At 38.9% G+C, this 26591-nt stretch overlaps 1 protein-coding gene across 4 annotated transcripts in view; it reads left to right on the top strand.

The window, feature by feature from the left end:
- The window catches only part of FHOD3 (formin homology 2 domain containing 3), a 386715-nt gene that overhangs the window by 340648 nt on the left and 19476 nt on the right, over positions 1–26591 (top strand). For 3 of the 4 annotated variants that reach the window (XM_086468856.1, XM_086468855.1, XM_086468854.1), the window contains 4 exons: positions 4853–4972; positions 5436–5597; positions 18560–18750; positions 20462–20654. In XM_086468856.1, coding sequence (XP_086324982.1) covers positions 4853–4972; positions 5436–5597; positions 18560–18750; positions 20462–20654 — 666 coding nt within the window. Of the gene's footprint in view, positions 1–4852; positions 4973–5435; positions 5598–18559; positions 18751–20461; positions 20655–25957; positions 25982–26591 lie in introns of all 4 variants that reach the window. The other variant, XM_086468852.1, reaches the window with a different exon arrangement.

Here is a 26591-nt window from a genome sequence, read left to right as displayed (position 1 = left end):
GACAGTAACAATATTGAAACAAAGAAGAGGGCTAAATCCTTACCGCATCGTCTCCAGATGTTATTCAGGAAATTCTTACTTCAGAGCAGTATGAATTTTTCTTTGGATAAAGATTGAATGAGGACTGCAGTATTCAGCCTTACATTGTAAAATGAGAGTATTGATCTTACATCCATTTGAACTAAGGAAAACACTAAACCATTAAAGTTTTTTCTGTTTATAACTCTCTTTCAAAGTTATAAACAAAAGATAAGGTATCCTTCATGGGTGTTCTGTTCAGTTCAGTTGTTGCCACCTTCTTCACGGATGGCATTTGTTCAGAGAACACTATAACTGGGTTGCCTGTCATGAATGATGAATCACAGACAAAAAATTCAAAATGACAGCATATCATTTCAGTGCACAAGTGAAACAGAATGAAACTGTGTAGGCTATTTCAGCTACTTGTTGACTTTCACAAGCTCTTTCAGGAATATCAGCACAGGAACCTTCTCCTGGCTGCACTTCTGGTGTGTACTCTATGCATTGCTCTTCTGGCAGCTCTCTCCTGTATATGTTAATTGTGTATCTATGCGCATATGTTTATATTTAAAAATCAGTATAAATTCGCGTTATACGGATTCTGAGAAGTGGGACGTGCTTCTGAAAATGCCTTATGTGTTCCCAGCCGTAGTTATTTAACAAGTTATACAACAGTGGATTGACTTGCAGATGATACTGTCAAGATTACTCAACCTCTGCTTAATTTTCATGGATTTTAGGAAATGCAATCACAGTGATGTTCAAGATTTTTTAATTGTGACATTTTAGTCTTAGACATTTACATTTCTGACTTGTAAGACATAAAATACTTGAATCCGGCTTGAATACTTTTTTTGCCATTTTTTTGTGGGTTTTTTGTTGTTTTCTTGGGTTTTTTTACTTTGCTACGGCTATTTATTCTGCTTTGAAGTTACCACAAAGCTAAATTGGTCCTTTCATGTAAACCGAGTTAGCTGTAGCTGTTAATCTATGTGTACACCTGGAATTCCTAGCTTCCTCTCAATCAAAAAAGTAACATTTGAAGCGCTGCTAAAAGCTAAAGAAATTCTGATAGTTTTCCTATTGCTCTAATATTTATGCCACAAAATTAATGAATTGCCAGCTAAAATCCATCCAGAATGGATGCTAGTATAAAATGTCTCAGAAACCTAAATTACTCAAAGAAGCGAAAGCTGGAGTGAAGATAGAACCAACATTTTTATCCGTGTTGAAAGGCTGGTAGGCCTAAGTACAGTACCTACTGTAAAATAGTACAGGAAATAACACATGATAACTCTGATAAAATAAGAGGAGCATGTGATAAGAAGCCTAGCAGACAAGTATAGATCTGACAGACAGCTTGGGTCTTACTTGGGTGAAGAGGAAGATACAGGATCAGACATCAGAGGTAAAAGAGCGAGCATTTGGGTCTCTCTGGTAACAAAAGGTTAAGGTCAGAGTTTAAGTTCCAGGTAACCAATAAACATAAGCGTTATTTAGACTGAAATAAGATACCATGAGCATATTAATTTAAAAATGAAGTCGTTTGCATTAATGATTATGATAATAAAAGTGTCCCATGACCTAATAACATTTTTCTGTTCTTGAAACTATGTTTTGCAGAAGATGCATCTGCAAGTGGGCAAACCCTTCATGAAACTTAGGTAGCAAATCACTTGCCTCCACAGTTTTTGTCCTTTTTTTTGTCCAGCATTTGCATGGGTTTTTTTAAATCTATTTTAAAATTAGGAAAATTCATGACAGTTCAGAATGTGCTCATGTTATTTATCAAGTCACACATGTATTTTATGTAAGAAATGAATGACCCTTACTATTATTTCCATGAGGCTGGAAGTTTTAGATGGTTCATGATATCAACAGTGTGAAATACCCGAGTTGTTGATGTGAGGCTGAGGTTCTCGTTCATGAGACTCTTCTGCTAATGAGCTGAGAACAGAATTTTGCCTAAGTACGTCTCAGCTCCGTCTCTGACAATCTGAAAGAAAAATAGCATGAAATTGTTCAAGAAAAGAGTTAAGTGAGATATTGATCATGTTTGTAGAAAAGCTTTCCAGGCATAATAAAGAAAGTCATCTTTCTTGGATTGAATTTAATTAACTGAAACAAGTCAGAATACATTTGTAGGGAGAAGGCTCAGCCTGTGAGGGGCTGAACTGGATGAATGAATACTCATTCTTTGCTCTTCAGAGAAAATAAGAAAGGAAAACCCTTTCCAAATGATCTGTTTGATAATATGTATACTGTTTGAAATGTGTATCTAAGGTACCGTATGCTTACTGAAGGTCACCAGTGGAACAATAATTTTTCTCACCTTTCTTTTGGTATCATATTTTAAAGGCAAAGACAAAAGAGGTAGAGTTTCTATTTTAAATCTTCCTTTTCAGACTTTTGATCGCTCTGAAAAATTGCACTGTGTTAAGTTCTTTGTGCTGAACTATGTATTATGCAGATGCTGTCAAATTTCATTATCTGAAAGGGAGTTTAAAGGTCTTAGAAAGAGGAATAGAATCTTTAGTTGTCCTAAATCAGATTTTTTTTTTTCTTAAGATCACTGTGGGCAAATATATCCTTATTACTGACAACTTTAAACTAATATAAGCAGGTGTAGAAATGAGAAAAGTAGAAATGGTAAAGAAAAGGGCTTGCTTCAGTTCCTCTTCTGAGCAGAAAGATTTCTCGTGACTGTAGGCTCCCTGGAGACAGTGTGCTAGAGAAATAAGTGATCAAAAAGATTATGCTTTTGAGTGATGCTTAAACTGTCTGAAAATTTTAAAAAGTGCATCAGAGCTTTTTAAGTTTTACGGCATGACCCTGATACTTTCTGTTCTTTTAAATGATACTTTATACAGACCAGTCTTGATTAAATGCAAACATGGCAAATTACATTTTGTTCATGTCAAAGTTCCCATCCCAACCAAGTTTCTACCCCTCCCAGAAAAGCACGCACGTGAACGTGTATAGGCGCAGAAAGGTAAACTTAATACCAGTATAGCAGGTTGGTAACAATGCATGTGCCAGATCAGCCGTACAGTACATGTGTGCTGCGACCTCCCTGTCCCAGGACCGTTGGATTCATTGCGCACATATAGTTGAGTTCATTTGTGCTTGGGCGTCAAACATTTACCAGGCGTTATCAGATGTCTCACAGCCAGAAATTCTGGGCCAATCCTCAAGTTTCATTCAAGCATAATTTTTAGGTGGAGAAATAGAAACATGATAAATAAGGCTATGTGGTACCTAAGGATATGAGGTAACTCTGCATTATGTATCTGCCCTCTTTAGGCAGAAGGTGAGTTTTATAGGAAGCAAGAATGGGTATTTTGCCTGATTATACAGTATCTAGCACACTGGTTTTTATTGTTTTTTAATACTACAATAAAATAAAAAATAAAGAGTGTACTATATGCAAGAAAGTCTAAAATTGGATAACTTGCATGTGAATAGCTAAATGAAGGGCTACAGTATGGCCTGCTTTTATGTTACCTTTTTATTCACCTTCAGAATGTTTTAAATTAATGTTTTAGGAATGATTTTTTAACAGGTTGCAATTTGATACAAGCAAAAGCCTCTGTTTAGAGCAGATGCAGAGCGGTTTGATTCATCCCCATAATGCCACAAAACAAACTAAATCAACCCTGACTTTAAAGCAAATCAAAGAATTCTATGTAACAGTTCACTGATTTTAGTTTAACTTCACAAAGTCTTGGATTACTTAGCACCTCTCCTCTGATGTATAAATTACTTTGCTCACTATGTCATCTCTTAATTTGTCTCAAATTTGCCATATTCTTTTCTTTCCAAAAGATGGATTGTTCTGTAGTGACTAGAAAAGTATGTTTCCTTCATCTTCATGCTGTTATTTATGGTAAAATATCACTACAATCATTGAATGACCCATTGTATTTCTCCAAGAAAGCAAAGTTCTTCGCTATTTTGCCACTTGGTCTAAAATAGCAGCTTAATTTTGTCTCCTTGGCTTATAAAGAGTGTAATAATTTGGGAAAAGAATGCTGCTCACGGGTGCTTAGGATGACATTTGGAGATAGAAACAATGTGAACTGTTACTGTGCATACAAAATAAATAACCCTGGGCCTCACACAAAGACACAGAAATAAGCTCCGTCAACTCAATTACCCTCACTCTCTTCCTTTGAACTCTCTGGTGTAGTTCACTTCCTGAGGTAATGGAACAGAATTTATGTTTCCAAGCCTTATCAGTTTACATACCTATACTTGGATAACATGTGTGGATGGAAGATGCATTAAGTTAAAAGATTAAAATGAGAACACTTGTAAAGCTTGATGTTTACACTGGATTGGGTTTTTTCAGTTTTAAAGTCACATGTCTAAAAGATCATTTGAAGAAAGCTTTAGGGTCAGGCTACAAATGTCAAGTCAGCCAGGGTTCTAACTTTTTTTTTTTGTTTTTCAAAGATTAGAAAAAAGAGTTATAAGAAGCTTTTTTATCAGTTGGGGCAGGGGGATGTTCATGCATCTAACTCAAATGCAGCAGCCCCTTCTCTGATTCTCTCTCCTGTTTGGAATCACAGCATAATCCCCAGGACAAGTAAGGCAATTGCATACATGAAGCAGCAACATTAGGAAAGTATTTTATGTATTTTTTTGCTGTTCTTGCATGTGATTTATTCACTGGAACATGGAAGAAAGACAGCACACATGGCCAGTTTGCACTCTGCAAGACGCCAGTTCAGGGAATTTTTGCAGTAATTAATCTAAACCATAGAATTAAAACTTAAAGCAGCTATAGCCAACTGCAGCCTTCACTTTCTTGTTTGTATTCTCATGGCAGGAAGTTGCAGAACCACTTCTAGACCTGAAGGAAGGAATGGACCAACTGGAGCACAACAAAACTTTGGGATTTATCCTTTCTACTCTACTAGCCATTGGGAACTTTCTGAATGGAACCAACGTAAGCCTGATGTCCCATCATTTCCCCTGCAGCTTTTTCTTTCAAAAAAACAGAAATCAAAACCATTATGACAGTATTCATTTTGTACTAGAAAAATGACTTAGAAAACAGAAGCTACTTTTTATTTTTATTGTGTGTCAGGGTGCCCTTTGCCTCTTTCAGCATAACCTGAAGGGAATGTGGAGCTAGGCACTCTTCTGGTGTAACTCCCTTGAGTTTAGTGTTGATGCTCCCCATTCATATTGTGAGAACTGTGTCATGAGTCGTTTCACTGCAGATGCACTGATTTTAGGCCTACGCTTCAGCAAGTTAAAAATAAATATAAGCAGTAAGTTTCTTCTTCTGTAGGATTATTGTTCTTCTTTCCCCTCTGCCCCTACTTGGTAACCGTTTTTGTCTAATCTGCACAGGAAGAAGAGAACATTTTTATTTTTAATTTCTTCACCTTTTTCCCCTCTTACAGGCCAAAGCTTTTGAGTTGAGCTACCTCGAGAAGGTTCCAGAAGTCAAGGACACAGTGCACAAGCAATCCCTCCTGCACCACGTCTGCACTATGGTGGTGGAGAAGTTCCCAGACAGCACTGATCTTTATTCAGAGATCGGGGCCATCACTAGGTCAGCCAAGGTATGTCTAGTGGGTAAATCTATGTCGGTTTTTAAAAACCCTCTTTAAAGTGAGTTGTTTAAGATTTTGTTTTTTGATTCTGTTCTCCCCTGGCCACAGTACTTTTTATGACTGTAGATTCATTGTGTCATTCCCACTGAATTTCAAAGATGCCAGTACCCTTTCTTCTGAGCTTTCTCTCTGTCTGTCAGGTGGTTTCCTCATCAATGCACTAATAGGCAGCCATGTTATTATAACCATTTTAATGTTATATACACTATTAATGTATATAACTATTAGGAACTATTTTCAGGTTAAAACTTTATTTGACCATTATCTTCAAATATATTTATTCTGTGGTTTGGGGGAATCTCTTTTTTTAAGGCAGATGCTTCATTATGTTTTAAGGGCAAGGGAAGGAACTAACTTTTTTGGTAATAAAATTGTTTCCGGAATGATAGCGTCTGTGAAATATTTTGATTCCTTTTCTGTCCTGCTCCTGACAATAATTTTGTTGATAAGGAGTTAGAAAAGATAAATAGAAATAAAGGAAACTTGTGGCAGCATCTTTTTTAAAAACGTGGTAATCCCATGGCTAACGCATAAGTCTGGTCAATGGCTCAATTTGTCGTGCAGTTTATTTATTACTGCTGCAAGCAGGCATGACAGAAAGACTGTAACCTCACTCTTGGAGCTCTCAGAGTGTGAGATTTCATGGGTGACCCTTAAAAACCAGCACATTACTTGATTAATGGAGTACACATGACAGAATATCATCAGGAGGTAGCAAAAATGAAAATTCTGGTTTGGAGTCATGTCTCATGTGAAAATGGAAGTAATTACAGGAGGTAGTACTAGCATCCATCTAGTCCGGTGTCGGGATTCAGACAGTGGCCAGTACCAGCTGCTTGAGAGGAGAGCGCAAGAAGCTTTGAAGGAGGAGGAAGAGCTCTGCTAGAAAAACTTTATTTCGTGAGCCATAATACTCATTATATGCATCAAACAGAGAAATGATTTCTTTTCCAAAAGCCACCTTGTCTGGATATTTTGCGGGGAGGGGGGAACCCTGTGAGTAATACAATTTTTAAAAAACTGCAAAAATTAAATCTTATTTTGGCTCCTAGCACAATACTTGTAACAATAAATTCATAATCTGATTTTGTCTGCTGTTGAATTTGCCAATTTCAGGATTTACTTTCTGAATGTATTGAACAGTCAAAACTTCTTTTAATCTTTCTATTTCGTAGAATAACTTAGGTTGGTAAGTACCTCTTAAAGCCATCTGGTCCATCTTCCTTTTCAGTGCAAGACCAAATTAGACCAGGCTGCTCAGATCCATGTTCGTCTCAAATAATCCAAATAATCCTCTACATCTTTTTTTTTTTTGAGACCATTTCCACTCTTTTTCTCCATCTTACCTCTAAGAATGGGTTAAACAATAGCAAGCACAGTATTACAGCCTCTCCTTATAAATGTTATATGTTTGTCTGTTGTGCTTGTGCTATCTTTTGTTAGATGTCCTGAGGTTTTCTTTGTGTTTTTTTGACTGTTGCTATCCTTTGGACACCAGTTGTCCTTGGGCAGTTCACAAGGACATCCAGGCAGCCTCCTGAGCTGATTGGACCATTCAGAATTCAGGCCGATGCACGAAGGAGCCCGATACTGCCTGCAGCGTGCACTTCATTGCGATCTACAGTAATGACCATGATCTGCTGAAGCAGATTTACTGCTTATCTCTCAAACCCCTAAATCTTAAATCGGGACTAATCTGAATAATTTCTTGCCATCTGTAGATTTTACCCTCTCGATGTGCTTCCATGTTTCCAGGTAATTTTGAAATACAAAGTCAAAACCATGAGATACCTGCTGTTAACCCTGTCATCAGATGAGAATCAATATCTTCTTTTCTTTCCCTCTCTTCTTCCCCCTCTTCTTCCCCAACCTTCTTTTCTTTCCCTCTCTTAACCTCACACTTCATAGGTGGCCTCCTTTGAGGCTCTTGTAAAGATGTTGAAAGTCTAATTTACTTTACTTGCTCTTATCTGTCCACTATTTTGTAAACATATTCAGAATCTAGTGATTATTTCAATGTATTTAGTTTCCTGTTATTCATCCTTTCAGCCAGGTTACCAGGTATTGTAATAAAGCCTGGAGCTCTATAGTCCCCTGAATCTACTTTGCTGCTTTTGTAAAGATAGGTGAAGCTTTTGCTAGCTTCTGATTTATTTAAGTTACTAAATGTAGTGAAAGCATACTCATTTTAGCCGGTGGCTCAATTTCTTTATTTTAGTTGATGTCAGAATTCTTGTCTTCTACAAGTCTACTGCTTTATAAGGTATCATCCTCCTCCGACACATTTGCTTCTGTTAGCAGGTATTTGAACCTTGCTATTAGTTCATGTCTATTAAAAAATAAAATACAGAGAAATAAAAGCACGTCCCAGGATAGGTTTCTCCCCAACATCCTCTGTGGTGAAGTTGGATGAAAAGAAGTCATCTTGCTTCCCTTCCCTAACTTTTGTCTTCCTCAGTTTCTTTCATCCCCAGGACCTCCTACATATTTTCATTTTTTTGGATACCATAAAGGAATTTGTGGCTTAGATATTTGCTCTTTGGATTCTATCTCTGTTCTGCTAATTTTCCTCTTGTACAGCCTGTGTTTAGGCACCGTTTTATTGTCTTCACTGAGGTTGATTTCTCATGTTTGGAAGGTTTTAATTATTTAAAATGTTGGGGTTTTTTCCTTGTAGTGATTCTTCTCTTAACATTTAGGTATATTGGTTTGTCATTTCCAGTTTCTTCTCTTTGTTAAGAATTTATTCCACTTTTTTTGAGATTGGGACAAAGTTAATCGCTAAAATGAAAATTACTGTAAAAGAGAAGAGCCCTTGTTTTCCAAAATCCACACCACCATGTATGGTGTACTCTCAAGTGAATCTTCTATTTCTCTTCTTCGGGCTCAGAAAGTGGAAGAAAGCTTAACCTAATGCTGTTACGTCTAAAAAATTTTTAGGTCTAAGAGCGTACAAAATTGAGCACAGTCTTTCGGTCTGTGGTTTGCTGATCTAGTGGCCCTGCCCAAAGCGGACAAAATTCTGAAAAGGCCAGACAGAATCACATTAAGAGAAATTATAGCCTTAACCTTCCCCATGACGCCCAAGGTCTCCCTCCTTGGGATGTTCCTGCATGTGTTATACCACTGATGGATTACTGTAACAAGCTCTATTCCCACTTGATCTTAGCTGCCACAAATCAAAGAGTTAGGACATGGAAGCCATCCAAGCTGCCCTCTTCAAGGGAATGTTCACAGACGAGGCGAAATCTTGGTTTAGGAAAGCTGACAGGAAAGGAGAACTAATATTTCACTGTGGATTAGGCTGTATTTTGAGCTCCATTTTGTCTACAAACATCTTTCAGAAACCACAAAGGCTAAACAATTTCCATCCTGTAGATAAACAGAGATGCCCCTTCCCCTGAGATGGACATCATATGAGAATTTCCTGAGCATTAGTTCATGTAAAAAAAGCATAAAGAAAACAGGCTGCCTCACCAGAAAGGAGTTAGAAAGACCAGAAACAAAATGGTATAGTTATTGCAAAACTTGTGGCTTTTTGTTGAAGGCCTGAAGTCATAAATGGACAAAAAAGCAGACAAGTGAGAAAATTACCAAAAAGCAGAATTCTAGATGCATAAAAGTATTCATAGTTGTATAAAAATATGTACGATCATGCAGGATGCTGATTGTTTAGTATCCCATGATTAAAATCAGTTGCCTTTATTTTTTTAACATATTTTAAGTTGTTTTTTCACTGGAGTTGTACCAAAACTGATGTACCTAATACTGAAGCAGACGTCCAGATTTCTGCAGTTAAACTCAGTATTGTTCCTAGAAGTTTCCTTACCAGTACGGCAAGGAGGGGTTGCATCAGCACCAGTATCTTTGTTAGTGAATAAAAAAATGTATTCTTACTAAAAATGTTCATCTTCTCTCTCAAACCCATACATATTTTTCCCCATGCATCTGAAAGCTGTCCAGCTCCATAGAGTAAACTAGTAATTGTCCTTCTCTCCCCCTAATTTTAATTTACTTACAAGATTTCAAACTTCTGGCTGGTTTTTAACCCCTGCAGCAAGACACTCAGATTAGTTGCATGTACTAGGCAATGGAGAAGCAGGCAGCTTTTAAAAGTAATCAATAGGAAATGTTAACAACACAGGGGAGGGGGCAAAGATTGCTGGTAGGAGTGAACTTGGGACAAGGCTAAGACAGATGCAGGGGAGAAGGAAGTGTGCAGCTGCCCTCCAAGGAACTTGGCAGGGAGGCTTGGGGAGAAAGGAGGTGGCTGAAACAGAAGTGCCATTCTGGTGAGCTGTAGCTTCTGCTTGATACACTGGAAAGCAGAGAAAGAAGGAAAAAAAAAAAAGTAGGGAAGATCGTGCCACCTCCTGCACTGCTTCAGTGAGATTTCTCTTGTCTCGCTTGACAGGAAGTATTTGTGTGCAATTATCATTCAAGTTTGCTTTCCCTACGTTGTTTCAAACAAAAATAAATGCCAAAAGTCAATTTACTTTCCATGAAAAAAGGGGTTGGGGGCTGGAAGGTTTCTTAGGTTTGTATCACTCCTTGTGACTGCTGCAGCTGCCCCAGTTCCTGGCATGGGCTAGCAGGAGCAAAGCTGAAGACAGAGCAGGATGAGGCAGATCCTGCTGGTTGCAGGGCGGGCTGGGGTGAGGGGGAAGGAGCTTCAGTGGCAAACGAGACTCAGGTTTTGTCTGAAAGAGAGCAAATGAAGTTTAGCACACATGCCCGGCAGCACTGTGGTGTTTCAATAACATTCCAGGTGAAATGACTGCAAGTAGTGTTACAGGTGCCGTCACACCATCTCACGGGACCTACATCACTGCTTACTGGTATTGCTCCTCTTCATCCCAGATTGTAGGAACTGTCATACAGCATCTGCGAAATGATCCCATGTTACTGTGTTTATTGTAGATTATTTAAGGAACTAAAATTCTGTGGAGATGTGTATATAATTGAGTAGACTCGTCTGGTCATACCTCAGTAAGCACCTCTGTCCTTAAATTTTTAATTAGTGAATTGATTCAGGTGTTCTCATTTCCAAAATTATTTTGGCAGGATGCCGCCTCTTACCCTAGAATTAGAAATGTCTGGACAGAACTTTCTTTATATTTTGCTTGCTTTTGAGAGCTGGCACCTACTTTACTTAAAATGTGTGACCAACAGTGTGCAAGTCGGACTAACGTTGGTCTTCAGATAATTCTTGTGACGTTCAGTGATACAAGCCAGTGTGGATATACTGGAGGGGACAGAGTTTTGAACGTACGCTGCAGAAGGTGGCTGCATTCAGATCACAGTGTGTTTGCAAAGAGCAATTCTCAGAATTTTCTTTGGCACTGAACCAGCTCAGGAAAAGAGGAAGATTTCGTATTCCTTGCCAGAATGCGTCCCTGTAACGATGTGAGAACGAACGGTCTGACTCTTAAATTATAAACAGCTCAGACTAGACTGTGGTCTGCTGCAGAAACTGTCTTGACCTTTGAAGAGAGAAAGATTTTGTTTGTGGTTATGTGTATCTTTCTATGACGTGCAATAAAATAGTTGTCATTTTATTGTGAATTTAAGGCAACAGTTGTCACTGTGAAAGCATCAATCTTCTATTTAATGCACCTTGTGTGTAGGATGTAAATGCAGAGATCCAGGTCTTCCTTAGAAAATATCTGCATTTGATATGTTCACCACTGAAAGAAACAAGCCATAGCAATAAACAATAAATAAAGAATCAAACAATAAAAAATATAGACGTATACTGAGGCTACATAACAAGTTATTCATTGGCCTTCAAAACAAAACTTTGGATAATTTACAGTGATTTTGAAAAGAAGCGCTTTTTAAGCAGAAACCTCAGCTTCACCAGTTTCCCTTCTTTTATTTGTTTTGGGTTTTTTTACTTCAACCCAGTTGTGACATTTTTGACCCCGTTCAAGGGCTGAATGTAAATACAGGAGGCAGGAAACGTGAGTGTAATCAGGCGCAGCATCTTTGATTTTAGGACACTTTTGTACTCTCAGTAGCAGTGGAGCTTAGCCCAGAGACTGGAGATTCAGTGGGAGGAGGAAATGTGTGTAAAGCGCTTTCTAGCTCAGGGAGTGCTGAAGAAAAATGAGCTGTTATCTCACAGCAGCTACGGTTGTTTGCTGTGCATGGCAATGCATACCTGGAATTGTATATGGTGCCGTAGGGAACGTATAGCAGAAGGCACTTCAGGTTTGAGCCAATGCCTTTAATTCCCAGTGTCACCTCAGAGCAGCCCTTCCTCTCTCTGCCTAATAATAAGAGTCTAATTCCTATATTGCCGTGAAATATTTGTGGCCACACAGAGGAATAACATCCCAATTCGAAGACCAGAAAGGCTCTCTGATACGTGTCCTGCCTGAAAGACGGGGGCGTGGTCTAGTATTTCACGACCTTTAAAGGTTTTAAATTTGTATATGCAGCAGGTGATACTGGATGTATGGCATGGAGTTGAACTTGGAAAAATTAGACCTTTTAAGGGACCAGTGTTCATGGAACCTGAATGGGCAGGGAAGTAAACACTGAACCATTTGATGGTGGTGGTAGATTTTGCATCAGGTGAGAACAGAAGTCTTTTGGGCAGTAGATGTATCGTGTGATATTGAATTCTCAGCCCAATGAAGTGAGAAACTTGTAATTCTTTTTTGTGTTGTTGTTTATGGCAGAGTCATACATTACTGTGGTAGTGAGCGGTAAAGAATGATATAAAGGGATTAAGATGAGTACTGGCATTGTCAGCATGTGGCTGGAGGGTTTTATTCTTGGTCTGAGTGTCAGTTGTGCAAAATATGGTGGTGCATTATATTGTAAAATAGATTTTTGTTTTTATTTTTACTTTTAAAGTTGCCTATTAGTGACCTATAGCAAAGGTTTCCTGAATGAGGCTGACCATGCAGGGCTTGTGTCATGTAAACTAGTCTTTAAATCCTATTTCATAAAATCACAGAGCAGTTTGGGTTGGAAGGGACCTTTAAAGGTCTAGTCCAACCCCCCTGCAGTGAGCAGGGACACCTTTAGCTGGATCAGGTTGCTCAGAGCCCCATCTAACCTGGCCTTGAATGTTTCCAGGGATGGGGCTTCTACAACCTCTCTGGGCAGCCTGTGCCAGTGCTTCACCACCCTCATTGTAAAGAATTTCTTCCTTGTATCCAGTCTAAATCTACTAAGTTTAAATCCTTTAGTTTAAAACCATAACTCCTTGTCTTATTGCAACAGACACTGCTAAAAAGATTTCCCCCCCTCTTTCCTGTAGCCCTCTTTAGGCACTGGAAGGCTGCTGTAAGGTCTCCTCAGAGCTTTCTCTTCCCCAGGCTGAACGGCCCCAACTCTCTCAGCCTGTCCTCATCGGGGGGGGGTGGTGCTCCAGCCCTCTGAGCATCTTCATGGCCCTCCTCTGGGCCCGCTTGAGCAGGTCCATGTCTTCCTTGTGCTGGGGGCCCCAGAGCTGGACGCAGCACTGCAGGTGGGGTCTCACCAGAGCAGAGCAGAGAGGGAGAATCCCCTCCTTCAACCTGCTGGCCACACTTCTGATGCAGCCCAGGATGGCTTTCTGGACTGTGAGTACACATCGGCAGCTCACATTCAGGTTTTCATCCACCAGTACCCCAAGTCCTTCTCTGTAGGGCCGCTCTCAATCCCTTCATCCCCCAGCCTGTATTAATACTGGGGATTGCTCCGACCCAGGTGCAGGACCTCACACTTGGTCTTGTTGAACCTCATGAGGTTCACACGGGCCCACTTTTCAAGCTTGTCCGGGTCCCTCTGGATGGCATCCCCTCCCTCAGGAGTGTCAACCACAGCACTTGGCTTAGTGTTGTCTGCAAACTTGCTGAGGGTGCACTCGATCCCACCGTCTATGTCATTGATGAGGACATTAAACAGCACTGGTCCCAGTACGAACCTCTGAGGGATGCCACTGGTCACCAGTCTCCATCTGGACGTTGAGCTGTTGACCACTATCATCTGGCTGTGACCATCCAGCCAGTTCCTCGTCCACTGAACAGTCCACCCATCAAATCCATATCTCTGTAGTTTAGAGAGAAGGGTATTGTGGGAGATCTTGTCAGAGGCCTTACAGAAGTCCAGATAGATGACATCCGTAGCTCTTCCCTTGTAATGTAGAAGGCCACTAGGTTGGTCAGGCAGGACTTGCCCATGGTGAAGCCATGCTGGCTCTCTCAAATTACATCTCTGCCCTCCATGTGCCTTCACATAGCTTCTAGGAGGATCTGTTCCATGATCTTCCCAGGCACAGGGGTGAGGCTGAGAGGTCAGTAGTTCCCAGGGTACTATTTGGATAGACTGTCTTCGGCTACTCCACTCTGATGCAATGGTGTCTACTAAGGCACTTCCGACTCAGAAGACTGAACAGTGGGCCTAGCAAGAGATTTCACAGACAAATAACAAATAGATCTGAATGTTTTTCAGCTGGTGTGGTTGTGAATGGAGAGGAACCTGGCAGGAGAAAGGAGGAACATATCAAATACATCCCAGGAGCATTTAGAAAGTTTATTTTTCTAAATTGGTTTACAAATGAAAATAAACATTACAAGAAAAGACGTTTTTATTTTGTATAACAGCCTGAGGCCACTCATTCTTTTGCTTGAGGAAAAAAAGAGATTTAGTTTTAAAGTTGTAGCAGAAGGTGACAGTAAGCAGGACCAGCAAGCTGCTTGTCTTTTGCACATACATGTACTGAAAAGGAAGAAAGAGAATATGTTTCCACCTTCCTTCGAATCCCAGGGCCAAATACAACATCCGTATGCTGCTATTCAGGGAGAATGCTGTAATGACAATTTCAGATTATTGCTTCCTTTTATTCAGTGGAGCATAGTTATAAAATAATGCACAGCAGTTCTTATCCGAGCACCTCCTATGCTGAGGTCTCCTTGGAGCCACAACTCATCTGAATTCCTTCCTAGTCCCTTAATTCTAGCTGCATGCAAGAATTGGTGCATCTTTCCTTTCAAGCAAGAAAGAATGAAAAAAAAAAAAAGGAGTTGCATCTTTTGACCATTATGCAGCACTAATTCTTTTAGTAAAGTGTTGGAAATAAACACATAAATAAAAAAGTGCAGTCCATGCTCCCTTAGGAATGCTGTATGGATTGGCAAGGAGGTAGTATGGTATTATCTATGCCTTTTCATGTTTCTTTTATGCTTATTAGATTGAATAATTGTTATTGTTACTCCACACAAGTTCTTGTTCTCCTTATCATAGGAACACTTTGTTGGGGAATCATTGTTACTGTTATATTTGTATATAACACTTTCAGTGTTAGAAGACATTCTAAACAGAACAACAATAACAGCAGAGATTACCAAAACAAAAGACATTACAAGGATATTGCTGAACAATGTGACTGCTTTTAAACATTCGTGCACAAATATTAGATCTAGGTTTGGACCACTGTGCTCATCTTTCATGGTTGTTTACCTCAGTTAGTGAGGCTCAATTTTTGCTTTTCAGACGGATTTGTATTTCACTTACACTTTTCATTGATACAAGTACCTGCTGGTTTATGATAGAAATTTGCATAAAATGCAGGGGCTTGGTGGCTGGATAGTCATTGGACTGTTGCTGCTCAGAATACTATAAAAGCTTCTTTATATCCACGATGCGTTTGGCTGCACAGTGAAGAGAGAAGAGGACCTGAGGATGTTAGATTCCTTAGGATCCTGCTTTTCAGTGGAATCTGGTGCTTATAATTGAGGGAATTAGTAGCTGTCTGTCTCGGTTAATACTCCAACACATTAAAAGGCTTAGAAAAGGTAAGAGTTTTCACAATAAGAGCATATTACTTCAACAGGATTTTGATGTATTTTATCAGTTAAAAATGTATATTGCTATTTCAGATAACAGTGGAAAGCCAGTCTGTGTGAGAATTGATGCATACACTTAAGATACACTAACTACTGGCATGCAACCTGGATATTATATTCCACTAGCCTAGAAAAAAACATCACCTGGATCCTGTGTTACAAGTGTCTGCGATTGCGGGACAGTCCAGTTAGGAGATCAGTGGTCAGCAGATCTTTGGCTTTACTGTGCTAAGAGGTTGATGGCTAATTTCTTATCTGAACACCAGTACTGACGAAAAAAAGGGGATGGCAGAGGAAACAGGAGGGCAAGGTACGTAAATTAAGGAGAGAGGGGATACAGTGAGGGTGACCAGGCTTGTCACATTACACTCTTTCCCTTTGGAGAGCATCACATTAGTGTTGTCGCTGATAGAAGAAAAAGAGGGGGGAGAAGCTTGTTTTCTGTAGTTTGCAATGTCATGCAGGTAGTACTCTAAAGCTGCAAACTATTGAATGTTTTGATGACATTTGGTAGTAGAGTCCAAATATTTTTAAGTACAGAATTTTTCTTTTGAGATGATCAAGTCAAAACAATTAAAATCACACTTCTGCAAGATTTAGTAGGAAAAATCTTGCCAGCAGGCTGATAAATGCTAGTCTTTTTGTTTGGTTGCTTGTGGTTTTTTTAGAAAGATCTGAAGACTTGGCTTTATTACCTGGTGCTCTGTTGGGAGGCAGTTTCTACACCTTGGATAGAGGAAAAGGATGTTGTGTGGTATATTGCATGTGAAGAAGTTTCACTTGACTCCTTGCATGTAAGATCTAGAGCAGGCTGCAATGCAATAGATTCTGTGCCTACCTTCAAAATTTGTCCTGGTGAAATAGCACTTCATGAAATACCAGGTGAGGTACCTGGTTGTCTCTGAAAAAATTTTACTTTTAATATTTCACAAGTGGATATTTTTCTGTAAGTGTATTCCTTTCTGTCCACAAACAAGTGACCAAACTCTGGAGAACTGGCAGCCAGAAGGTTTGAGATTTCTTGAAGGTTTGTCACATTCTTGAGGGCACAGGACAGTTTGCATGCGGGGAATGCACGGGCACGTTATCTTGTATCGGATTTCCCACTTTTCTCCTTCCAGGAGTTTACAACTTCTGCTCGAGCAGAACCACCTGTGCTCCACAGAAGTTTATTCCAGCAGAGCTCAGGTGGCATTCTCCTTGCTGTGGTCTCCTTAGGACTTCCCCAGCAATCTGAATTTTTGTTGGTGCTCAGAAAATTCCTGTGCATCCTTTAGCCTGACCAGCCATCTCCAGTCCTGGCTGGAACTGGCCTCTCTTGTGAATGTGCTGGCTGTTGGCAGATTTCAAGGGGCAGGGAATTCACCACATTTTTTCCCTGCAGATATGCTGTTCTCCAAGGATGTCTCTTGAACTCCTACAGGCTTGAACCTCAGAGCTTTTTGACAGATTAAAACTCATTCTGTTTTCAGTGAAAGCTGTCATAACCTGTCATAAAATTAAATTTCTCTGATGCAGGGCCCGAGACTTCCCGAACCGGGTCGGGTAATTCTTACTAGTAAGACCTAGAAATACCTCCTCTTGGCTTTTTTTTTTATTCTTAATAGGAAAGCAGGTATTTTTCCCCATGTGTGTTTTAGATATACTATCTATGGAGAGCGGCAATGTGTTTGTCATCAACAGTGAAAATACTGACCTGGAAAGGACTTTTTTTTTTTTTGAAATATGCGTTGATATGGATATAAGGAAAACAAAAACCCCACAGCTGCTCCGCCTGCAGGGCTTTTCTGAATAGCAGAATTGATCAAAGGATGTTTTTATTTCCTTGTGAAGAGGAAAAATTCATCACTTTATAAATCACAGCAAAAACAAATCAAATCAATACCAGGAGCTTTTTAATAATAATGCATTTCTTATGGCTATACTCGGTATAGATCTCAGCAGTGGGTGCTGCACACAGCTAAAAAGAGTGAACTAAAACCTGTCTCTGACACTGGTTTTCATTTAGCATTAGGGAATTAACTGGAGTACCAGACTGTAACATCACAAACACTGACATGTTTAGAATCTGAGAGCTGAATCTGTATTTTATAGCTTGAGTTCATCTGAACTGTGAAGTGGTACTGTAAAATAAACTTCTCCTTTCTTCAGAATTCAAGAACATGTTGGGTAGTTTTGCTTTTTTCATCTGTTGCATGCTGCGGCTGGGTCGTTAATGCGCGTTGTCTAGTTGTTAGCAACACATCCTGAACGTCTCTGGTAGACCACTGCGATGAGAACACCTTTTTTGGTTGATGAATAGAGGAGAAACTCTCTCTCACCTTCTGTGGAATATGTTGGCTTCTGTCCTGATGAATGTTACTGTAAGATGCAGTCATTTATTTTAACTGTGTTGAAAGGCTTTCAAAGCCACTATATGATCTTCTTACAAGCCAGCAGATTCATACTGTATATCAAGGGATGAAAGTTAGTGCTGAGATCACTAAATAACACTTACTTTCAATAGAGCTTTAAAAAATTCTGGCCTGTGAATTTTGTGATTAGAAGTAGATTGTCTATTAACAAGTCAGTGCAATGGCTAGGGAGTGGATCCAAGTGCTTCCTAAATTGGAGAAGTGTTGGCTGGGTATAACAGTGAGCAGTAAACAGGGTATAAAAAGCTGTGAGTAGTAGAGAAAAGGATTAAGAGAAAGAGAAAGTTTTGTATTACCTCAGAAATAACTGAGTCATGCAGTTGCTTGGCGCTGGCATAAAGTTATTAGCAAGGGAAAAAACACATCACAGTATTTTATTGTCCCTTCTTTAGGTGTTAGGGCTCCAAGACTAAAACCAGATATATATGTATAGAGTATTTCTTTGTTTTCAGTTTTCCTTACTAACATGTAGTATCTAGACAAAGTGCAAAAGAGAAAGCTATTTCTTAATTATTTAGTAGTAATCAATAATGTGAATTAATGTAGTGCTGCCACTACATTGACCCTTTCTTATGCATACATTGTTCAGGTAGCCGAGGATGCTACTGCAGTGGTTTCACTTAAAGAGTTACATTTTGTTTTCTTTTTTTTTCAGGTTGACTTTGAACAACTCCAGGAAAACTTGTGTCAGATGGAAAGACGGTGCAAAGCATCATGGGATCACCTTAAGGCTATAGCAAAGCATGAAATGAAGCCAACTCTAAAGCAAAAAATGTCTGAGTTCCTTAAAGACTGTGCAGAACGAATCATCATCTTGAAGATTGTTCATAGAAGAATAATTAACAGGTACAGAATTAGATTGGTGACATAAATTTCTTGATAATAAATGACTTGCTAAAATTATAAATTATGACATCATAGATGTGTTTTTTATGTGTTTAATCCACATTCCAGCAAGTAATGTTACCAGGATGTATGTGGTGCATACTTTGTTATAGGTGCCATTTAAGGAAGATCCCCACTCTAGAACATTCCTCTATTTCTGATGACAAGAAGCAATGATCCAGGCAATCATTTATTCCCAAGGTGCAATAACTAACACTAACTCCTAGCCCCAAAAGCTAGCGGCTTTATGAATAAGTTGCTGTATTTTCTGTCCTTCCCCGAATACTTCTGAGGGGGGTTGGCTTACTGTCTGATAAACAAGAACAAGCTGTAGCAATTAAATGAAGTTTTAATGACAAATTTGTCATATGCAGAAGTTGAAATGAGTCTTGTACAATGATTTCTTCTGAGGCAGCACCATTCCTATTTGCAAGACCTATGACTATGTGTTTTATGCCTACCCAGCAGAAGGCAGAATTAAGATTCCTCTCTTTAAGACTTGTTGTTTGGTTTAGTTTCATCCACTGGAGTTAATTGCAGTGCTTTGAAATGTAGATATTCATGATAATTCTGCAATACACCTAAGTTTTTTTTTTTTTTTTCATATTCACAAATGTAGCTTAAGTCATCTGAGTAATTTATCTGTGTTCCTGCCGGGTAATGAAATTTTGAGAGATTTTCCAACTTCTAAGTAATTTCCAAACTGCTGTGGTGAAAATTAGGATCTGGATTCCAAGTTAATGCCAGATTTGTGAATATACACTTGAGAAGTTGATTCAGCTATTCTTTTGTTTTCATAATGACTTGGTTTTAATGCCATAAGTAAGTATAATTCCCAACTGCAGTGAAAGGGAAGTAATTCTCCAGTTTTCTGTCATGTTTATTATATGCATAGTACAAATAAGAAAAATACTAACTTTTTCCTACTATGTCCTGCAACTGCTACTATAGTTCACCAAAAATGCATCCATGTACTTGCATCTTTCTAGGCTGGGGAAGATTTTTTATCATCGGGGATGTAGATGCAGTTAAAAGGATCTCCCATACCTTTTTAAACATTCAGTGTGCTATTGTAAATCATGCAATGTGGAAGCAATAGTAAAAGTTGCAAATAGTGTGAAAGCTCTGAATGCCACAGAAGCAGTAAAATTGTGAATTGAGAGTAGCCCAAGCTAAAGTACTTGGTAGATAATATAATTTTATGATCAGTTTTGTGAACCAGAAATTCTTTCCTTCTTGTGTTTGCTAGCCTGTAAATCTGCATTCTTCTTGTCTAGACTTTCTCCAACATCCTAACAGCCTCTTTGAAGTTGTGTAGTGCAAATAAATAGAATTGGAACTTAATAAATATTTTTTCTATAACTGAAATGAAATTGGTCCTTCACATGCCAAATTAGTCATGTAAAGTAGATGGAGTTCCATAAACGTCTTATCTCCTGCATCAGCCTGGGAAAGTGGACTGGGATGAAGTTATCATAGACTAGACTTTCATGGTTTTAATTATAAAACATGCCAGTGTTATGCAAAACATCCATGAAAATTCTGTAGCATGAAAGAAATGATAGAAGCTAATAAAGTAATAAATGGATTCAATGAAATGAGGGGGCAGGGGGTAGCAGAAGCCATCAATAAAGACTTTTTCCCTTGCATTTATTAACTCATTGTTTTTCAGGTTTCACTCGTTTTTGTTATTTATGGGCCATCCTCCCTATGCAATACGTGAAGTCAACATCAATAAGTTCTGCAAAATTATTAGTGAATTTGCTCTGGAATACCGCACCACCAGGGATCGAGTTTTGCAGCAAAAACAGAAACGAGCTAACCACAGGGAAAGAAACAAGACCAGAGGGAAAATGATAACAGATGTAAGTGGCAAAATGTATATCCCACAGCATGTTTTTTTAAAACTTTCTTTCATTGAGTGTCGTATAAGAAGTGTTGTTACTCTTTATTTTATTCTTAAGAGGTTCTTCTACTGTAAGTAATGAACTGTGTTCTCTTAGAAGACAAAACTTGCAAGTCCTGGACTGTGTGTATTTTTTGCTTCATACCAATTTATAGAATGAGAACAAACTGAAATTAAGCATCCAAAAAGACCATCTGTGTTGCACAGACAGTGCCCTAAATACGTAGAAGACACCAGCAGCTGTGTGTACCTGATCAGCCAAGAATACGATAAAGGGAAAAAACCCTAGAAATTAGGCTCCTAATTGAGGACGTGATTTAAAGGATGAACTATTATAGCCGTTTAGTGGTTACAACCGAATTTAAATGGTTTTTTTCCTCTATCTTTGAATATTCTGATATAGTCTTTTAACATTTTATTTGTTTTTATGTGTGTATATATACATTTATGCATGCACACACAGAGTAATTTTCTTCTCAACTTAAAAGCACAGAACAGCCAATTTTATAGGAACAGACTACTGGGGTTCTGAAAGAACAGACAAATATATGTTCACAGTAGATGTTACCCTGCAAACTTTTTGACTCTATGTTTGTATACTGATAGAATAAATTAAAATAAGATTAGTTTTCTCAGCATACTAAGCTTTAAAATCCCCTTGATTTTTATCTTCTTTTTTTTTAAGTTGATGTAGTTTGACTCAATCCAAATGAAGTTTTAAGAAGTGCCAGTACTTAATAAAAGTTTCCAGCTGTCTCAAAATCCAAATCTGGAGTCTCGATTAGATGCGAGTGGTTCGTTGCATATGAAGCTACCTCTGTCTTTGGCATGAAAAGCCCTAAGCTGATTACAATTTTATGGCTCAGGCAACACGGGTCAAAATATGTATATATGTTTTGAGACTGATATAAATTGAGGTTTATTTAAGTCATTGACTCACGATCATTTGTAGATCTTTCCTGGCAATATCCTCTTTAAATTTGGAAACCTGCCCCACCTAGAGAAAATGTAAACCTGTATTATTATCTCAAAAGATTTTCCTTTTGGTCTAGCCTAAGGTTAAGGAAGAGGCTCTGATGTTGTGCAAAGGGTATAATACAGTCCTTCAAATTTTCAAAACTACCACTGGGGAACTGAGATCTCTTTTTTCAGTTGCTTCTTGGTTTTCCTGACATATTCTAGAGAAGCTAAAAGATAGCATTAACCAAAGAGATTGGTAAATTAAAATATTTGTTCCCTCACATAGCTTCAGTGCTTTTTACTAGTTTAAATAATACTGAGACATGAAGGAGTTACTGTTTCCCAACTATATGATGTAGTGTTTCTGTATTACCTGCCCAGAAGAACTGGCTGTGGCAGGATGAAAGCTTCTCTATGTCCTATTCCTGCAGGAGACACGAGGGGAAAAGGAAATCTGATCACCGGCAGCTGGGTTCAGGAAGCAGAGAGAAGGGACCCTTTCAAAGCAGAAAAAGGCTCAGGGGTAGACAGCTAGTCAATGAGGAGATAAAGACGTATTATGGGAAGAAGATACCTTGTTAGTCTCAAGATAGCATAGAGATTTGACAAGAATTACATGCCATCTGACAGCTACTGTTCCACCTAAAAATACCTTGCAGGTCCCTAGAAAGGGAGCATTTTTTGCCTGTCACTAATTTACAATTATATAATGGTCCTGTTAGCTTAAAAACAAAATGACTGCTGGAATAAGAAACCACATTCTTTAAAATTCCCCTTATAGAGATGTTCTTTAAGGGGGTTATTCATGTGGCCATGTGGTTATTTCAGGACTTACTAAATCTCCTTAACTGTAGCCCAGTAATATGGCCTCGTTTACCGTTCATTTGATGGCAGTACATTGTAAAACAGAACTAAAGTTGCATCAGACCATTTGTCACAGCTTCCTTTGACAACTTCAAAGTCAAATCTACCTCAAAACAAGTTCCAAGTCAGCAGGGTGGAAGATATTTATGTGTGAAGAATTATGAGAAAGGGGAGTTTTATTGTAGCCTTGTGCTGGCTGTGGTTTGTATCTGGTCTTGATTTTCTTAGTGTTTTATATTTGAAGGCATTGGAAAGGGAAGATGTATCCATAATGCATTGACAACATGTTCAACTGGTTACCAAACACTGATAGAAGAAAGCTTAGATCTTGACGTTGGAAAGAAACTCTTTGTAGAAAGTAATTCTAATAAGAAATGGTCATGTAGAACTTTAATTTCTGCTTTTGGTGACCTAGAAGGAGTGTGGGGTTATTTGATATTTACCTCCCTGTCCTTTTGAAAGTTGCCTCAGGATCTCATTTTTATCGCCTTAAAGTACATTGCTTTTAGGCAGAAGAAGAGGGATTTTAGCAAAAATGGGAAAGGAATAAGCCAGAACCATCCCAGTTCTTAATGAGAAAGCACGTATCTCTTAAACCTTGGTCCCCCCTGCAGACTTGGAAGGCAGAGGGGTGCTGGCTCTTTGCTTGGAGAGAGTCTGCTGGCTCTTTGCGTGGAGAACTTGCATCAGCTTCAGCAACTGCTCACATGGAGTAGGGCCGAGAAACACGATGGGGAATATTTCCAGTCTTTCTTTTAGCCTTTTACCACAGAGATCTTTATGTGTTCTTTAATAGCTGAAGTGGACTGGGCACTGTCAGTTTAAATCTTGGTGAATGCTGTCTGCAAGAGAGAAGGATGGAAAGGGGGGGGTGGGGGGTGGGGGGAAAGAACAGTGAGTTGCCACAGTTTCACAGGGAAAATTGCCTAGTCTCCGTAACCTTATATCTGGCTTTAGCCAATGATAGCACTCATTTCAGGCACACTAAAAATAACAAGCAAGCAAAATAGGGAAGAAATGCAATTACAGTTACAAGTCTGAGCTTTTTAATGATTTTTAATAATAGTAGGTAATACAAGCATCTGTCTCCTAGATTTATGAAGGTCTGCTTTTTATGATACTTAAGAGTTTTAATTCTAAAATTGCTATGTAATAGAAATAATATTTTGAAATGGCAAATCCACCACGTAAAAATGCTAGCCTAAAGGAAAAATGGGAAGGAGGGAGGGAAGGAAGGAAGGAGGGAGATCTCAGATTGTTCTGCAGCATCTAATATTGTATGACAGAAGAATCAAGCAGCATTTTTTTTCTTCAAATTAGTATCTTGTGGCTGCAAGAGGTGTTCGGTATAGCAATGTACTTTCAGTGCTTTTTTGTATTGATACATGTTAAAAATTTCCTAATTTATTAATATTTTTCAGTGTATTTGTAATGATGAAATGAAGAAGGAAATAAAAGGCAGAGTGTACATACCTGAGTGAGAGCAGATTCCCCTGTGAAACAAAAGTTTGGTTTATTTATTTTGCTGTTGTCAGTATTTGCTGGGGTAAATGGCTCTCCAGATCTGGAAATAAGATGCAGCTGGTGAACTCCTCCTGCTGTGCACTGGAGTAGCTTTGGGTGTAGAAGGACAATGTTTCTAGGTGTGAGCCCTCTCCATCCAGAGCAGGAGGCAGGGAAATGGTAATGCCCCAGGTACTTGAGAAGTGCAAAGTCAGACAGAGAGGAGTACATTGCCCTTAAAGTAAGTCCACAGCAAATCACTTTTAGCTAGATGAAATGGACAGGAAGGACAGCAGCTGGGACTTTCCCTGTAAAAATCTAGCTTGATATAAAGTAATAATATAATACACTTTTGTTTGGAGCATGCTCTTCGTAATGTATGTACTCTGTTATTTCACCTTTCCCTGAGTGCTTTTTGCATATTGTTTAGCTTAATTTGCTCTCCTCCTGCCTTTTAGACAGATGTACACATGGATTAGAATGCAAGTATGTTCTTGCTTCCCATTCTTCTCCTTTCTGTTTCTTATTCATGCCAAAAAGTGAACAGTGGTCTTCTTCAGAAGAATTGTTTTATGGTGTGACTCCCTGCCCCCTGGGAGATGGAAAAAAACAAGTGGATCTTTTTAATGTAAAGGGAACATACCTGCCGAGGTCCCTCTGCAAAACATCTGCCTGTGTTTCTGTCAGTGCTACTGTGTCCAAAGAAAAATAAACATCTCACTCTTTGAATAAAACATACCCTTAAAAAGTAATGTTAATGTGCTGCTCAGCACTCTCACAGCTAATCTTCTTACGGAGATTGTGCTGAAACTAAGCTAAGGGCCAAAGTAAATCAAGCTTTCATTTTTAATGATGAATGTTTCTGGAACAGAATGTATCAATCCCAGACAGAAATCATAGCTGAGATGGAGATAAGGTCAAAAATATGTATTAGTAACACTAGGGAGGGGAATAGAATTGGTGGAATGCTGCTTCTAAAAAGCAAAACAAAACCCACAAATAAAAAAATGCATCGAATTTCTGGTCAATGTTTGCACTTTATAAACAATCAAACTGAAAATTATGGAAGCAAGGAGCCCAGATACTTGAGAAATTCTGTTTTACTTTGGGAACCTTCCATGTGGGGCATCTTACAAACCAATGAAGAATTCCCCAGGCATTTGGGAACAGCTCTAAATAGTTTGCTAATTCCCTGTAAATCCCCAAATTTAAGAACAGTCCATATGCCACAATATTTTGATATGCCCATTGCATTTAATGTAGTGTAACTGTCAAGATAGTTTTACACGCCTGCTGTCACAGAGGGTGAAAGCCCTGAATGACAAAGGGTAATTGCATCTCTCTAATTTCCAGGATCTGATATCAGGCAGCTACTGAAGAAATTTAAGCATTTATTCAAAGACTATTCAGCATCTGATTTGAGTGCTCTGTTAATTGGAAGTTGAAAAGCCCCAGCTTAAAAAAAAGGAATTAAAACAAGCACTTAAGTGTAGAGAAAAGGAATTGCCAAGAAGCCGACCTCTGCACTGGGAGAAAGAGCAGCCAGGACCTCCCTGAGCTGGAAAAAGGAGAGAGAGTCCTTCCTAGTGTTCTCAGTTTCCACAGGGCAAAAAGTGGGCAAGCAACCGCATGACTCAAGGGAGAGAAGAAGGATGGGTTAGGGGTAGTGTCAGTTCACCATTTCTCTAAGAAAAATCAGGAGTTTTTATATACCCTACTGACAGTGACAGTCTGTTCTATGTTCGATTAACTAAAAAAGAATAAGCAAGCTAATTGTCTAAGGAATTAATTCCTTATACACTTCATATTTTTATGTCCTGTAATTGCATAAACAGTACCACAGTTGCCTCTTACTCTGTCCTGGTTTGACCATACTGTCTTTCCTAAATCTTGCTGTTTGTCCTTCTCCACTCTGTCTTCTGTTTCCGGTGGCAGACCGATGAAGAAGAGGATGCTGAGGTATGGTTCTTTGAAAGAGCATGTCATTCCTATGTCCCCCGTGTGCTGTGACATCTAATTTCTAACTCAGATAGTATGGACTGCTCAACTCCATCTGCTCAACTGGAACTATGAACCATGATGTTTTTCTCATAGCTTTTTGGCTCAATCATAAGAATGCATTTTTACAGTCAGCTTTAACCATAAGCATACCTGCTCTTCTGCATAAGGATATCCTGATCTGAAGCCTTAATAATTTTAAGTTTCCTCATTTCTTTTCCTTACTGTCTGTTTACTAAACTGCAAAGTATCCGCACTACACAAAACATCAGTGATCTGAATGTTACGGAGATCATCAGTTACCTTGGGCTGTGGATTACCATGATAATTTCATACTCATTATTAAACTGTGTAAGTCCAAATGGTGTTATTTTATAAAGTGGTCAAAAGCATCAGGATGTAGGGATTCAAAGCAGATTGTAAAGTTCTCCTTGCTGTGTGGATTGCAAGTAAAATACTTCAGTCACCATAGAGGTGAGCCATGGAGTAGTTCGTGTATTTATCATAAAGTGCTCCTGAACGTGATGTTGAAAATTAATAAAGGAGTGAACAAATAATTTAAGAACTATAA

The sequence above is a fragment of the Leptosomus discolor genome, chromosome 8 (assembly GCF_034619465.1).
Source record: "Leptosomus discolor isolate bLepDis1 chromosome 8, bLepDis1.hap2, whole genome shotgun sequence".
Taxonomy (NCBI): Eukaryota; Metazoa; Chordata; class Aves; order Leptosomiformes; family Leptosomidae; genus Leptosomus; species Leptosomus discolor.
This window is presented reverse-complemented; position numbering and strand designations above follow the sequence as displayed.